This window comes from Hoplias malabaricus, chromosome 14, assembly GCF_029633855.1.
Source record: "Hoplias malabaricus isolate fHopMal1 chromosome 14, fHopMal1.hap1, whole genome shotgun sequence".
Taxonomy (NCBI): domain Eukaryota; kingdom Metazoa; phylum Chordata; class Actinopteri; order Characiformes; family Erythrinidae; genus Hoplias; species Hoplias malabaricus.
In genome coordinates, this window is record NC_089813.1 from 37,289,292 (window position 1) to 37,305,809 (window position 16,518).

The 16,518-nt window shown below is 39.2% G+C and overlaps 1 protein-coding gene across 1 annotated transcript; it reads right to left on the reverse strand.

Annotated features, from left to right (window-relative positions):
• Positions 1–330: 330 nt before the first annotated feature.
• irak1 (interleukin-1 receptor-associated kinase 1) lies at positions 331–15,116 on the reverse strand. The gene is made up of 14 exons (XM_066644758.1): positions 14,916–15,116; positions 12,590–12,757; positions 11,190–11,318; positions 10,667–10,758; positions 10,316–10,501; positions 10,064–10,128; positions 9,520–9,634; positions 9,171–9,283; positions 8,858–9,065; positions 6,574–6,642; positions 6,267–6,491; positions 4,104–4,578; positions 3,536–3,646; positions 331–2,488 (listed from the first exon to the last, which is right to left on the reverse strand). Exons 1-14 carry the CDS (start codon positions 15,025–15,027, stop codon positions 2,421–2,423), a joined length of 2,136 nt encoding a protein of 711 aa, XP_066500855.1. The 5' UTR covers positions 15,028–15,116; the 3' UTR covers positions 331–2,420.
• Positions 15,117–16,518: the final 1,402 nt, after the last annotated feature.

A 16,518-nucleotide genomic window follows, 5' to 3' on the forward strand; every position in this document is an offset into this window, starting at 1 on the left:
TGATGAATAAATACTGACAATATATTAAGATATCTTAATTAAAAAAAATAAATTCTAAACAGTATATGCTACTAACCTTCACACATTTAAAACAATATATTAATAACAACGAATCTGCATGTAAATACATATTAAACTTCACGAATCACAGTCACAGGATGACAAAATGATAAAAATGCCAACATCACAGCTATATTATAAAACACATTTTCAATATACTGCTTAAAAAATACAAATTAAATTTCTGAAAAAGTTGGGACAGTTTGTAAAATGCAATAAAAACACAAATATCTCTGATTTGTTAAATCACTTGAACCTTTATTTCACTGACAAAAGCACTAAAAACAGATTTCCAATTTGCTGATTGACCAACTGGATTATATCTGATAAATATAAACAAATATTTAAATTGATGGCTGCAACACTCAAAATTATTTGGGACAGGAAAAAAAAAAAAAAGTTAAACTCAAATAGGAAATTCAAGTTACACCGTTTTAAAACACTCCACTAAAAGCAAGCTTACTGGCAATAAATCAATATCATGACTGGGAATAAAAAGAGCATCCACTTAAAGCTTAGACTTTCCAAGCAAGAATGGTTTGTGAGAGAATTGCCTGTTCAAAAAGAATACTTCTCAACCCAGACAACAAAGAATTTAGGTCTTTCCCCATCTTTGGTACATAATATTGTTGGAAAAAAAAAAAAAAATAGGAAATCTGGAGACATTTTACTTTGTGTAGGGCAAGGCGAGAAACTACTGCTGAATGTCTTTGGCCTTCAAGCCTTCTGATGGAACGGCATGAGAAACTGTCATACTACCGAGACAAACATAGTCACATATGTACAGGTGTACTTTTGTTAGTTAAAATTCAAATGAACCAATTTCAGATTCTTGTTTTGATTTTATTGCATTCTGCACTTTCTCTGGAAATAGGGTTTCTATTTATATATAGATTTTTCACACACAATATTATGCAACAAAATAAACTGTACCTATTAATTCCACTCTTGAATAGCAGTGCAAGTGAAAGATGCTTAAGCACACACTGTGAAATGACACAGAAAACTAAAGTCCATATCTTTCAGACAGTAAAGCTAGCAAAGTTCACCTATTATTTACTTGTGTACCAGATAAATATTTCATGTCATTTGTAACAATGTAGTAGTTCAACAATTTATACATTCAGTTCATAGATGAAAAAGTACATGAAATAAGCATAAAAACATATAAACAACTGTGTTAGTATATTTCTCTGGCTAAAATACATATTTATTAGAAAAGTGCTCTTTACATTTATGCACACTCTCAGTAGAAATAGAGAAATATTTATTATTAAGTTCTCAGCGGAAAGGCGAGGCTGCCATGGTGTGATGTATTATTAAAATTCAGAATCAGGAAGATTCCTAACTCTTCATGTACAGTCAAGGTAAGGATTTGCATCGGCATTTTTAATGGAGTTTACATGAAGAATGGACAAACAGAAATTACCAAAATTTCGTTTTTTTATAATTTTAAAATGAAAACAAGCTTTGGTGATACTTCTTCTACACAAGTGTTTTAGGACCTCTGCTCTGCCTCACCCATTCAACACGAGGTCATGACCTAAAATTTAGCCAATGATGACAGATGTAACAATATTTCAGAAAAGAAACTTAGTGCTTATTGTCCATGGTATACCCAGTAAAATAAAAATGCATGGCATCTGACTTGCTGGGGTTTTCCTGTATGGAAACAAATACAGAGGTTGAAAATAAGGATGTAAACGTGGGTTTTGCAGTTTCTTTAGCCATGAACCTGGGACCCACTGATGTCATGACATGTGGTTTTAACCTGACACTAAACGAATTTGTAACAGAAATTACTTGGGAAGGAGATATTCCTCACATCAAAAGACATAACCAAACAAAAGAACACATGATTATTTACCACATTGTAAGCTTGTAACACTTTTTAAAAATGTTCAGTGCACTTCAAACTTCATTGAACATGGCAGTCTCTGCTAGAAAATGTAGTCTGAGAGCAGCCAGGCTGTTTCCCAGAACGCCATCCTGTCAAGGATAGTTTCCACATAAGCACACACAGAGCGATGGATGCCAGGTAAGGTTTTTGTAAATGGGCAAAGAAGGAGAAAACATTTCAATGTTATCCCCAGGCTTCAGTAATATCATAGATACAATAATTCACATTGCCAATGGTTAGGTGACATATTTATGTTGGTCAAGTGTGTTTTAATTCATGGTGTGGGGGAAAGAAAAAAAAAAAAACAGCAGCAAAGATATTATTTCTGTAGGCCACCATACGGCATTGAGAACTTTGATATCTGGAAATCTAGAACAACTCAGAAAAAACTGTGTTTGATTTCCTTTTGAAAGCTGCCTTCATACTTCAGCACAAAACGGTTCTCAATAGTTCTAGTACCCTATCCCAAATTGTAATCAAACTCATCACTCTCCTCTGGTTCTCTTCTTTGAAAATTCTTTACTCCATCTGCAAAGAAACATACTAATTAATTAATGTGAAGCCATGTACAATTTCAGCTATTTTAAGTTACAAACACTATAAAGTATACTGTATACATGCATCAGTGTTTAATCCAGCTAAGCTAGACATTGTGGACACCATTGGTTGTTCATCTTGAAATATTCTCAGACTAAAATTACAAAACTAATTCATTTCTACATTTCAAATATTTAAATAATTTGGCTGATGTGACAGTGAAGAGCAGCCCTGGTTAAAAAAAGTGGGCTTGTGAATGGAAGGTTTCCAATTCAATCCCCACAACCGGCAGGAAAATTGATGGTGGTGAGAATGAAGGAACAGCATTGTCTTCCCTCAATCCACAGCTGAAGTGCCCTTAAGCAAGGCACCTAACCCCCAACTGCTTCTAGGTGCCTTGATGGCTGCTTGCTGCCCTGGATGTGTGTTTATGGCCCCCTAGTGTTTGTGTGTTTACTGCCACGGATGGGTTAAATGCAGAAGACACTTTTTTGTTTTTTTTTAACATTATTTAGGTTAATAAAGCAGTAAAACATTTAACAAATTTGGTATTGTACATTGCATCTCCAATAAATAATGCATTTTAGAAATAAACGCACTTGATTAATTTGTGAAATATTACACATTTTTACCACAAAACTGCCAGAATATTGCTGTGAGTATTAGATACCTAACCCTTAGACTGCATGCATTTAAAACGGTCACATTTGAAATTATCAAAAATGTCATCTTTAAACAACAAGGAAACAGTGCATGGTGATTTGTCTGTGAAGCTATGCCTCACTCATTTTTTCATCAGTTGGATTCTCAAAAGATTTGAAAATCTGAGCTATATTTGGCTTTATGCTTTGTTGGTGAGATCAAAATTTTGTGACTGATTAACATGAAAAAAGATTATATCTACAAAGTGCAGCGTCACACTATGAAACTAAAGGTAATGAATCAATAAAGGGGATCATTTTCACTCTATACCTCACACACTTTATTTAATCAGACAAAATATGCTGCTTACATGATAAGGACTATAATATAACTTACATGATGCAGTGGAAGATGAGAGCAGATCTGATGTTGGGATTCTGCCTTCTTCATAAAGTGCCATTTTTTCAACAAAGCGCTTTCTGACTGGATTAATAATAATTTTATCCTCTGCAAAGACAATGAGAGAACATATCAAGGTGAGGACAGAGAAAAGGTGCTGATTTCTTTAATTAAATTCAGAGTGATCCATAAAATATCCAGGGATGCATGGTCAGGATCAGCCAGTGCGAGAAATGGCAGATATTGGCTCCTAACGTGATGAGCAAGATATATGTTTATTTTATCCAATCTGTGGTACGCTTTTAATGTTTTAAATAATGTTAAACAGACAAGAACTGGTATGAAACTTTTATTGCTCTTGCTATATGTCCATAAATTATTAACAGTATGATTTATAAAAAGAACAGTAATTAAACAATGGAACTAAATTGCGTTTGTGTCTGGTGTAACATTCTCACAAAAAAACGTAATACACAGAAAAAAACAACCTTACTATTGAATGTTGAAATAAGTTTTTGGAACATTGGTTTGGAGAAGTAAATTTCCATACAGCAAAAGTTTTTACCTGAACTGCAGCTGGATGGATATGGTGTGACTACTGGAAAGCCGCTTGTTTGTGTGGTCTTATTATCACTGCATACTCCAGACCACGAGTGAGATTTGCTTGTCTGAGCTGCCCACGGTGAACTAAAACACTGCGAGAAGCCCTGGCTCTCGTCTGATTCGCAGGGTGCACGGACCGAGGAGTACCGACTATCCCATAATCCCTCGCTCCTCTGTGACTCAGGGGCTTCTGATTGAGTCACTGCAGAAGGGATGGGGTGGGGGAGGGGGAGGGAACTGTGTTTGTGTGGGCAGCAGTAAGTGTCCTCTTGGGGGCCCAGCTTAGAAAACTGAAGAGTGAGAGAGTCTAGTGAGCGACTGTCTGAGCAGAGTGTTTTCGGGGCAGACAGATGAGGATGAGACATAGACATTGTGACTACACCTGATCTTCCATAGGCCTTCAAGCCCAAATGGGCATCTTGGAGATTTTTGAAGACCTGAATGAGCAGATAAGAGAAGTCAAGACTCAATAAAAGATATGAACTTTAGAACTTACAACATCAAGTATCAGGAATCCTCACCTTCTGTTTAGGACACATTTTACGATAGGTCATAAAATCAAAAACTGGCTTGAGTAAAGTCAAATTCATTTTAACATTTCAACTCATAATAGCAAGTGTAACAAATCTACAGCTACACATCTACAAAGCAATTTAGAATCAATAAAAATACTGACAAAAGTGCATTTGAAATTACCGAATTGGACACAAGAACTTTTAAAATCTCAGGAGGAACATGCACTACACAAACATTCATTCATTCATTCATTATCTGTAAGCGCTTATCCAGTTCAGGGTCACTGTGGGTCCAGAGCCTACCTGGAATCATTGGGCGCAAGGCGGGAATACACCCTGGAGGGGGCGCCAGTTCTTCATAGGGCAACACAGACACACACACATTCACTCACACACACCTACGGACACTTTTGAGTCGCCAATCCACCTACCAACGTGTGTTTTTGGACTGTGGGAGGAAACTGGAGCACCCGGAGGAAACCCACGCAGACACAGGGAGAACACCCCACACTCCTCACAGACAGTCACCCGGAGGAAACCCACACAGACACAGGGAGAACACACCGCACTCGTCACCCGGAGGAAACCCACGCAGACACACCGCACTCGTCACCCGGAGGAAACCCACGCAGACACAGGGAGAACACACCGCACTCGTCACCCGGAGGAAACCCACGTAGACACAGGGAGAACACACCACACTCCTCAGACAGTCACCCGGAGGAAACCCATGCAGACACAGGGAGAACACACCACACTCCTCACAGACAGTCATCCAGAGGAAACCCACGCAGACACAGAGAGAACACACCACACTCCTCACAGACAGTCACCCAGAGCGGGAATCAAACCCACAACCTCCAGGAGCTGTGTGACTGCGACACAACCCGCTGCACCACTGTGCCGCCCCAGTGGATTTTATGTGTAATAAAAATATTTAATTAGAATTAAATCCAGAACTGAATGATGGTGACCACATATATACCCTAAATATAATTACACCACTCTTAACTGTTACGGTATTATATATTGTTGTGATTTGTATGGAGACATCAGCTGGCATTACATTATACAACATACATTTAGCTCAGAAATGTTTAAATGCCTTCTCCTTAATTTAGTTTATTCATAGGTTTAAGTGTAGCTGAAAGTGTGAACATGTAAAACATGTAAAAAATTTAACTAACATTTAGTTTACACTTAATGATTCATATTTCTGATCACTTAGATTACTTAAGTTAAATATATAAATGACATACTGTACTGTGCAAAAGTCTTAGGCACCTACTTTATTTATTATTAATTAAAATAATGTCTTCCAAGTAAACATGGCACTTATATAAAACTACATTTAATACAAAACCTAATGCAGTAACAGTAAAAGGATTTTTTCCCCTAAGAACTAGTAGATTTATTGTGAGCTAGATATTAGTGTAATACGGTTATTTGTATTTATTTTAATATTGTGGGTTTTTTATTTGGTTTTTTTCAAATATACTCTTACTGCTCAGAAAAATAGCTTTTTAAATGTAATATCCGCAGATGCCTGAGACCCTTGCACAGTAATGTATAAAAAGCTGATACAGTAGATTGGCCTAATTTTACCCCACCTCAGCCATTGGAGGCCTTTTTTTCCTCCGCCGGTCTAAGCAGCGACACGCCAGCTGAGATATTTCCCTGGAACCATGAGGGTCAGGAATGTCTTTTGTTACCAGCCGAGGATCCAGATGCTTTTTCCAGATGTTCTCAGCTGCCTGGGAACAGGCCAACTCCCGAGAATTCCTCCCTCTACTGGAGCTCATCCCATCATCCTCCACTTCAGAAACCAGGTCCTTCTGTAAACAATAGACCTCCTTAAGCCTTGGTCATTCTCTTCTAGTGGTACCTGGAGTGCAAAATAATGGTAAAGTGTCTCACCAGGAAGATGTGCTTTGACTTGCTGTCTGCATCTACAGCTCTTCGGCCAGTGAGGACCTCCAGCAATACCTGCAGGACCAGGTGAGAGTATACAGTGAGAAAAGCATACACAAACACATTTCTGAATCAGTATTTCAAATAGTAAGTTTTGATATCCAAACATGTTCTGTAAAATGCTCATTACTTATAATATTTTAACCCCCTCCTTTTTTCTACATTCATTGTCCATTTTCTCAGCTCCACTGACCATATAGCACTTTCTAGTTCTGTAATTCCTCTATTTTTAGCCCCCTTTCACTGTTTTTCAAGGGTCAGGACCTGCAAAGGACCACCAAAAAGCAGGTATCATTTGGCTATTAGATCATTTTGGTGCTGCAGTGACAGTAATGTTGCGGTGGTGTGTTTGTTAGTTTGTGTTGGAATCTAGTATCTGGGTTGTTTTTTCAACTACCACAGCTCCATACCGAAATATAGCTGGTGACATCGCTAACCACTGTCAATAACGGCGGGCTTTGGAAACCACAACAAAGGCGGGGATTACATTAAGCGTTGTTTACTCATTGTGGTGTCCAAATTTAACAGAAAAGCAAAAAGTGTCAAGTAGATTCAAGTACAAAATGTATGCAGGGCAAAAGATGGCCTTCACTTCGTAACTGCAGAACTACAAATTGCTACTGTATGAGCGATGGAGCAGGGGAATGGATAAATTATATGTACTGCAGCAATGTGGCGTGGCATGGAGTCGATCCGTCTGTGGCACTGCTCAGGTGTTATTAAAGTCCAGGTTGCTCTGATAGTGGTCTTCAGCTCTTCTGCATTGTTGGGTCTGGCGTATTGCATCTTCCTCTTCACAATAGGTCAGGCAAGTTTGCTGGCAAATTAAGAACAGAGATACCATGGTCCTTAAACCAGGTACTGGTAGCTTTGGCACTGTGTGCAGGTGGCCAAGTTCTGTTGGAAAATGAAATGCATGGAGTGCTCCAAAACTTCCTGGTCAACAAGCTGTGTTGACCTTGGACCTCAGGAAACAGAGTAGACCAACACCAGCAGATGACATGGCACCCCAAACCATCACTGACTGTGGAAACTTTACACTGGACCTCAAGCGAAGTGGATTCTATGCCTCTCCCCTCTTCCTCCAGACTCTCCAGAATTTTATTTCCAAAGGAAATGCAAAATTTACTTTAATCAGAAAACATAACTTTGGACCACATCACTAGCAGTTCCGTCTTTAGCCCAGGCAAGATGCTTCTGGTGCTGGCTCTTGTTCAAGAGTGGCTTGACACAAGGAATGCGACAGCTGAAACCCATGTTTTGCATGCGTCTGTGTTGTGGTGGTTCTTGAAGCATTGACGCCAGCTGCAGTCCAGTCTTTGTGAATCTCCCCCACATTTTTGAATGGGTTTTGTTTCACAATCCTCTCCAGGATGCGGTTACCCCTATCGCTTGTACACTTTTTACTACCACATCTTTTCCTTCCCTTCACCTCTCTATTAAAAGGGGTTGGAGGTCTTCAATATTTAACCTTTTGGTGTCTTATATTGAACCTGGAGTTGCCTTCAATATTAAACCTTTTCACAATATTCTAATTTTCTGAGATACAATTTTCCGAAATAAACAATTGAAATATATCAGTCTGTATGTAATGAATGAGTATAATATACAAGTTTCACTTTTTGAATGGAATTACTGAAATAAATCCACTTTTTCATGATATTCTAACTTTATGACCAGCACCTGTATTTATCAGTTCGATGTGAATCAAATGGCACACGTTTTCTCAAATATACATTAAATTATGCTTATTTTTCTGTATTTAATTAAACAATAAATTAATAATCAGCTAGTTAACTACCTACTAGCAGTTAAATATCAACTAGTAGTTTAAAAAAATAAATAAATAAAATAAAAAGAATGCTATTTAAATATGATCACAGTCACACAGCTCCAGGAACCTGGAGGTTGTGGGTTCGAGTCCCGCTCCGGGTGACTGTCTGTGAGGAGTGTGGTGTGTTCTCTGTGTCTGGGTGGGTTTCCTCCGGGTGACTGTCTGTGAGGAGTGTGGTGTGTTCTCCCTGTGTCTGCATGACCCACCGTGACCCTGAACTGTATAAGTGGTTACAGACAATGAATGGACAAATGAATTATTTATTCTAGGTCCAACTTGATAATATAGTTAGAAGAACCCTAAAAATGACAAGCTAATAACGTGGGAAAACATAAGAGTATTATTAATCCCTTACAAATGTCCCTGTGTTGAAATGTTACTGTAAACAGCTCATACCACCCCGAAGCTGTAGATGTCAATCTCCACACTCAGCTGCCCGTCTTTGAGGTATTCATCAGGCAGATAAGCCAGAGTTCCTCGCACTGTCGATGTCTGAGCTACACTGCTGGTCTTCCCTGGAGTTCTGCTGGGATTGTGACACAGCCGGGCCAGGCCGAAGTCTCCCAGCTTGGGTTCAAGGTGTTCACCAAGAAGGATGTTGGAGCTGAAGAGGAGAAAAATTAACTGCATTTTCTTTTTGTATTGATATTTTATTCTGACGTCTGATCTGCATGTGGCAAAATAATGTTAACACAAATTCAGCACCTACCTTTTAACATCTCCATGAATCAGAGCAGGGGAACAAGAATGGAGATACTGAATAGCTTTTGCTGAGCCCACTAACACATTCACACGCTGTGTCCAGGAGAGGGCAGTGCTAGTCTGAAAGACACAATCACAACAAAATATTAAACGTGGACAGGTTTAACAGTCAGCGTGTGCATCAAGTATAAGCAGAAAATTACTAAACATTGTAGTGCTTTTCCAGGAATGAGATAGGATTAAACAGGGTATCTTCCCTGAGGTAAAACACAAGTTTAAAAATGTTCCATACGTATCCTTATGTTCCCCATAAATCAATATAAGATTTGTGTCTTAGGTAAAACCTGGAGTCTCACTTCAGAGTGCAGCCGGTCCTCCAAAGAGCCGTTGGGCATGTAAATGTATATAAGGCAATGTGCGCCACCTCCCACACTGTAGCCAACCAAGTCCGTTATGTTTGGATGTCTGTATCTGTGAGGATTTGGAAAAAAGTTCTCAGTTAAATGATTGTGGTGAATGTATTCTGCTATCAAAATGAGCTCACAGGATTGCTGACAGTGCAAAGCAATAAAGCAGCAGCTGAAATGAAAGTCTTACGGCCCTGTTAAAATTAAACGAAAGGTAACTAACCACAAGAAAGCGAGGAGGAGAAGAATCAGTAGATGTTTTTTCAGGGTGGGACTGTGGTCTGTACAGACGGCAATGAAAGCTGTAGTCGAAGGAAAATCCCTCTCTGCATTTTTTGTTGACAAAACAAAAAAAATAATGTCATCGCTCAGAAGTGAGCAGCGCTATCTCAACCTCAGCATGAAAGATTCAGAGCAAGAAAATTCAGAGCAAGATGAAGGAAGGAGCTGATAAAGTTGCCAAAGCAATCATGGAAAAGAGAAGGCTTCTTACTGTGAGAGTTGTTCTACTTCGGTCTTAAAACTTTCCTTCACCACACTCCAGCCCATATGTGAATCCTGCTTAAGAGATCGAGAAATTCCCTTTAATGCATTGATAAACTGACAAATGGCGCTGACATCAAGTGCACCGCATTCAGTCACTAACAGCTAAAGGAATTATAAGTAATAGAAACAACCAGATTATTTACTGATGGAAGTAATCTGTTGGACAGATGCACAGTGATCTCTTCATTCATTTACTTGCCTCCTTTAGCCTCTTCACTGCAAAATCAGTGTTCCTCATAGAGGCATGGTACACATGGCCGAAGCCACCCTCTCCAATCAGTCGAGATGCAGAGAAACCATCTGTTCCTTGATGCACTTCTTCAAACAGCCAGAAAAGGACGCCAGTGAACACTGACGGACAAGGTGCAAGACACTTGCAAGAATGCTGTAAAAAAACATTAATACATATATGAAGGAAAACAAAACACTGACAAAAAACGCAACTACTTGTTCCTCTTTCTAAATCTGGAAAACATAACATGTATTTTATGGAGTTAAATGGCATCTCTGGTCATCTGATATCCATGATTATCTCTCAGACAAACAGTACCTCTTCTCTTGCAGATTGTGTTGACTCTGGACCCAAATGTGCCGACTCTAAATCTGGGGGAGGAGGTCCAGGTTTGGGCAACAGTCTGCTCTCTACAAACACAAACACAACAATCTGAACACTCCCATGAGCGACCACAACAGCTGAGCTCCAATCAGTTGGCTCGGATGTACTGGCACACATCAAACTGAAAACTGTTGGCACTTGTGGTATCGACCATTAATACACACAGACAAAGTTATTGCTTGTGCATTATTACATCCTGCCTATTAATGATGTAAATGACAGGTGGAAAAACGTATTCTTTACATTGTAAGACTTTGGTATTTGTTTCGAAGTTCAGCATCTAGAGTAAAATATTGTCATTGATATAAAAATTTAAATAGGACTTATAATGCTGTCGTTTTCACATTTTGGTGATATCTTGAAGTGTTGTGGTTTTTACATGTATCTAATTTTTTTTATATAACACACACACAAACAGAAAATCAAAGGATGTTATAGTGATTTAACAAAGCATTACCTTTACTAGGAAGCTTCCGGGTAACGTTTTTGGACGGGGTAAACAGTGATGAAGGAGGTGTGCTAAGACAACTGAGGCTGGGGGGAGGCAGGGAGCTGGAGTAAGTGCTAGGCTGTGGAATACGAGTCGCTGCAGAAGGAACACACACACACACAGGTGCATGAGTAAACTGCCAGGAATGAGGGAAAAACCAAGTGTGTTCGGTCCATTAAGTCATCAAATGTCAAATATAATTTAAAATGGCGGTCATCACTTTCATGGCGTTGATTGTTAATATATTGTAGGGCTGATTTTTCAAACAGGGTTGAAGCTTAATCCTGGACTGTATCTTTTCATCCATTTAATGGAGAAATCACAATTCAAAATGCTGTGTACTCCAGGGCTAGGCTTAATCCCTTACTGGGAAACCCATAATGTATCAGAATATGCTCTGCTGAGTGTCTCATGGATCTCATCAGTAATTAAAGACAATTAAGCAATTGTACGTTTAGTTATCTAATCAGGCTTGTTAAATTGGACTCATATTCTTAGCTTTTAACAGTACTTTTATAATGTTGCACAACTGTGTAACATTAATTGTGTAGTAATAGTGTGTAAAACATATTGTACAATTGTAGTAATATATCAAACATCAGAAAAATAAACATTAATACTGTGATTGTGCCACATTGTTTCCCCTTGTATTAGATGTTGTGATCTAGAAATAGTTTAGCCAAGAGAGGTATGACATACTGTGGATAAATCCTTACATTCATTGCTAAAATCAGTAGCAGTCTTTTTAAGCTTAAATTTCATCCGCTTAAATTGATGATAACCTTTTACGAATGTAAATTCGTAACTAAGTGGGTGTGAGTGATATATGTGATTTATTATTAGCTTGATTAATCTTGTATTTTCATCAAAGTAAAACCAAAGAAGCCAACAAATCTGTTCTGGGGCGCAGGGAAAATGATGTATTAGATTTTTTACAACTACTGCACAACCATAAGCACTGATTAAGCTTAGCTGAGGTTCATGACCGAGATGAAAGTAACAAATGTAATAGCTGATGTAGGTCAGTGGTTTAGTGCAGTCTTTGGGTGTTGATAAAGAGCACAGAGTGAGTAACCTACAGAAATATGACAAATAAAGAGATCTATATCAAGACAAAAGCACTGATTAAGTACCAGCCTACGCCGAAACTTAGGCTAGACCTGCATCTGGGGAGTTAGTCCAATGACATTTAAACAGTCTGCCTACAAAGTTTATCAGAACCAGTCGTGTTCTTGACCTGCGAAAAGCAAGTTGAGATTAGCACCCATTACTGAATGAAGCAGTAAAAGCAGAGTGAGAGAGACTGAACTGACGATGCCAATCAAAGACCATTCAGAAGAAGAAGTATTTAACTGTCATTCACTCACATTTAAGGATGATATCCCGTGCTCTGAAAAGTTCCAGTTCTTGAAGGAGGTCCAGAAGTTCTCCCACGGTTCCGTTTCTACAGCCCCATATGTGCATTAGTGTTGATGTCCGTCTGCTGTTTTGCTCCATGAGGCGTAGTTCAGTCTGATCAGATATTACTTGAGAGGCTGGAGTCGAGAATTAAAACAGATTTAGTCCATCTTCATTAGATAACTTTGGAAAAATAAGTTCAGCAAATGCTGCTCAAGATTTTAATTAAGTCACTGATTTAGCACATTCCATGACTGATTGCAGACATTCTCATGCTGGGTTTTTACCCTTCCACCCTCTGAGTCCTCCCACTGTCTGACTAAGCAGGAAACCCACGGGGCATGGATGTGATTCTGTGCCAAAAATCTTGTCTGACTGAAATACTCAAATCAGTTACGATTCTGTATGTGTGTGTGTGTGTGTGTGTGTGTGTTTATTAGTACTACTATTTCACATATTATTATTAAGTTAGGCAACATTAAAATGTTTATTCAATAATTCTTTTTCTATAACCACTTCAGGCAGCACGGTGGCACAGCAGGCAGTGTCGCAATCACACAGGGCCTGGAGGTTGTGGGTTCGATTCCCGCTCCGGGTGACTGTCTGTGAGGAGTGTGGTGTGTTCTCTCTGTGTCTGCGTGGGTTTCCTCCGGGTGACTGTCTGTGAGGAGTGTGGTGTGTTCTCTCTGTGTCTGCGTGGGTTTCCTCCGGGTGCTCCAGTTTCCTCCCACAGTCCAAAAACACAGGTTGTAAGGTGAATTGGCGACTCAAAAGTGTCCGTGTGTGTGTGTGTGTTGCCCTGTGAAGGACTGGCACCCCCTCCAGGGTGTATTCCCCCCTTGCGCCCAATGATTCCAGGTAGGCTCTGGACCCACCGCGACCCTGAACTGGATAAGGGTTACAGATAATGAATTAATATAACCACCTTTTTCAGGATTACAGTGGGTCCAGGGTCACAGTAAAGAGTTAAATAACCAATCCACCACCCCATCATATGTTTTTGGACTGCGGGACAAAACCGGAGCACCCGGAGTAAACCCGACCAGACACAGGTAGAACACACTAAACTCCTCACACACAGTGAGCCAAGGTAGGGATTAAACTCAAACCCCAGAATTCTCAGAAACACTAACTACTACACCCCGTTTGAAAATCCTTTCATGTTGTTGTGAGTGTTGGAAGACAAATCTGTTCTGAAGAACAACAAATTCATGCATAATTACTACAGGAATAGAGTAACCACTATCAGCTTTCCAGAAAAAAAAACTTTACTCAGGTACTTTATTAAATATGGTCATAAATCTTTGAAAACTGGATTTGATTTTGCTGTAACTAATCCCCAGAATCCACTGAAAGATTCTGTTTATCTCAACATTTAAATAAGTTAAAATGAAAAGAATTAATGTATTTTAACAATTGTAACAGCTGCCTTGAAGTCTTATGGTTTATAAACATTGACTTAATATACTTTCTTTAGTCAGAGAGAGAGAGAGAGAGAGAGAGATTTGTTTACACCTGTTTTTAATTCCCCACCGTCAATGAAGGTTATCCGTTTTCATCTCCTTATTCTGTCTCAGTTTTCTACCAGTGTTTTAAAAACAATTACACTGTCAGTCACTGTAAATAACTAGAGCCTGAAATCACTCACTGAGGCGCTGTGGAGATTAAAAGACGTGGAAGGCATTTGTGAATGTTGTGGCTCTGGTAAGAAACGTAGAAGTTACGCTAAGCTAACTGTCAACAGCTAAGGCTTCTTTTCAAATCGCTCCTTTATACCCTACATAGTGCATTGCGGACGTTTAAAAACGATGCCCGCTGCACAAAAATAACGTATAATTTCTTTAGTAAAGGAGCCATGTCGTGCCATTTAACCGCGTCTGCCCAGATCCATCCTAAATCAATAGCACGGCAGGCAAAAGTTCGTAACACACCTAGTGCACTTTATAGGGAGTCTACAGCCATTTGACACGAATCCAAACTCTTTTCACACACACTTCTGTACTGTAATTGGAAGGACAACAGCAAGTTAGCGTCTCCTTAGCTAAATTATTTTCTCGTCCATCGTTTAATTAATTAGCTAGCTACATAACTAATATAAAAAAAACGAAGCAGCATTTACCGTTATAATAATTAAATACATTCTAAAATTCAGCCAAACCAGACAGAAATTTCATTCTAGTTGAGGAAGTTGAACTCAGCGTCGCTTTTAGACATTTCAGTTAATTTAGGTGTAAGGTAACATTCAAATGAAAGAAAAATATCAGTCGTGATCCTGATCGATAAATGAACTCTTACCAAATCTCAGCCAGTCTGAAACTGGGAGCGAGTCCATAACTCTGGTGAACTCATTCATCTCTGCCGCCGGTAAATTGTAAAGATATTCGGTGTTAAATCTCAAGTCTGACATCCTCTTTTATCTGGAAGTTAGCCTCGGGGAGAAAACAGTGAGAAACCGTACCGTTTTCACTAGCTAATTTGAGGGAGCGACTCTCAGCAGCGGGCTGAACAGAACGATGAACCGCGACATGATTCATCAGTGAATCACTTATTGAATCAGTTCCTTCCAAATAATCAAAGGAATCGATACAAACGTCAGACGTAGATGGAATAAATCTTTTTAGCAGTGGCATCTTCGTGAATCACAGTTCGACGTAATTTCCTTCATGGGTTCTCCTTCACATTAACCATTAATTGTGGTTCTACAGTTACAAACTGTATTTCATTTGTTGTTTTGCATACTTTCACACTGTACTTCCTAGACCAGTACCACCACAGTGCAGGTATTATTCTCAAATGAATCACACTCAGAGCAGTAATGACAGAGCTTGCGTGTGTGTCTTGTGAGTGGATCAGACACAGCAGGGTAACGTAAACCCCTATTTCAGAAAGGTTTGCACACTGTGCATATATACATTACAACACATTACAAAAAATAAAAGTTACCACTGTGTTTCATGGTCCATCTACTTTTTGGCCCAGCATCAATTATTTCCCAGACATTTGATTTGTCAGACCACATTCTCTGAATATTTTAATGTACTGTAGATAACAAAATTCACAATTTTACACTGAGAAACAACATTCTTGACAGGATTGTGAAACCCTCCCCTTCTTCATTTCTGAAAGACCATGTAATATATATATATATATATATATATATATATATATATATATATATATATATATATATATATATAAAACCACAAAGCTGTACACAACTTTACCCGTGTTTTGTACCACATACCAATTTTTTTTTTAATTTGTTGTTGGCATTAAATTGAAAATGGGCATATATTTAAATAAAAAAAGAAAGAATATGTTTCGAAATTTGAAATTTTGCATTTTTGAAACTGGGGTTTGTAAACCATATGGACAGGTGTGTCTAATAAAGTAGTAAACAGTGACTGGGCACAACGCACATTAATACAGTGCAGCATTCAAAATCTAACAAAATATGCAAAGCAATAGACGGGCTACTATCCGTAATTCTGTAGAACTGTAAATCTGTAGTGGGTGGCATGATGGCGCAGCAGGTAGTGTCGCAGTCACACAGCTCCAGGGACCTGGAGGTTGTGGGTTCAATTCCCGCTCCTGTCTGTGAGGAGTGTGGTGTGTTCTCCCTGTGTCTGTGTGGGTTTCCTCCGGGTGACTGTCTCTGAGGAGTGTGGTGTGTTCTCTCTGTGTCTGCGTGGGTTTCCTCCGGGTGACTGTCTGTGAGGAGTGTGGTGTGTTCTCCCTGTGTCTGCGTGGGTTTCCTCCGGGTGACTGTCTGTGAGGAGTGTGGTGTGTGTGTGTTGCCCTGTGAAGGACTGGTGCCCCCTCCAGGATGTGTTCCTGCCTTGCACCCAATGAATCCAGGTAGGCTCTGGACCCCACCGCAACCCTGAACTGGATAAGG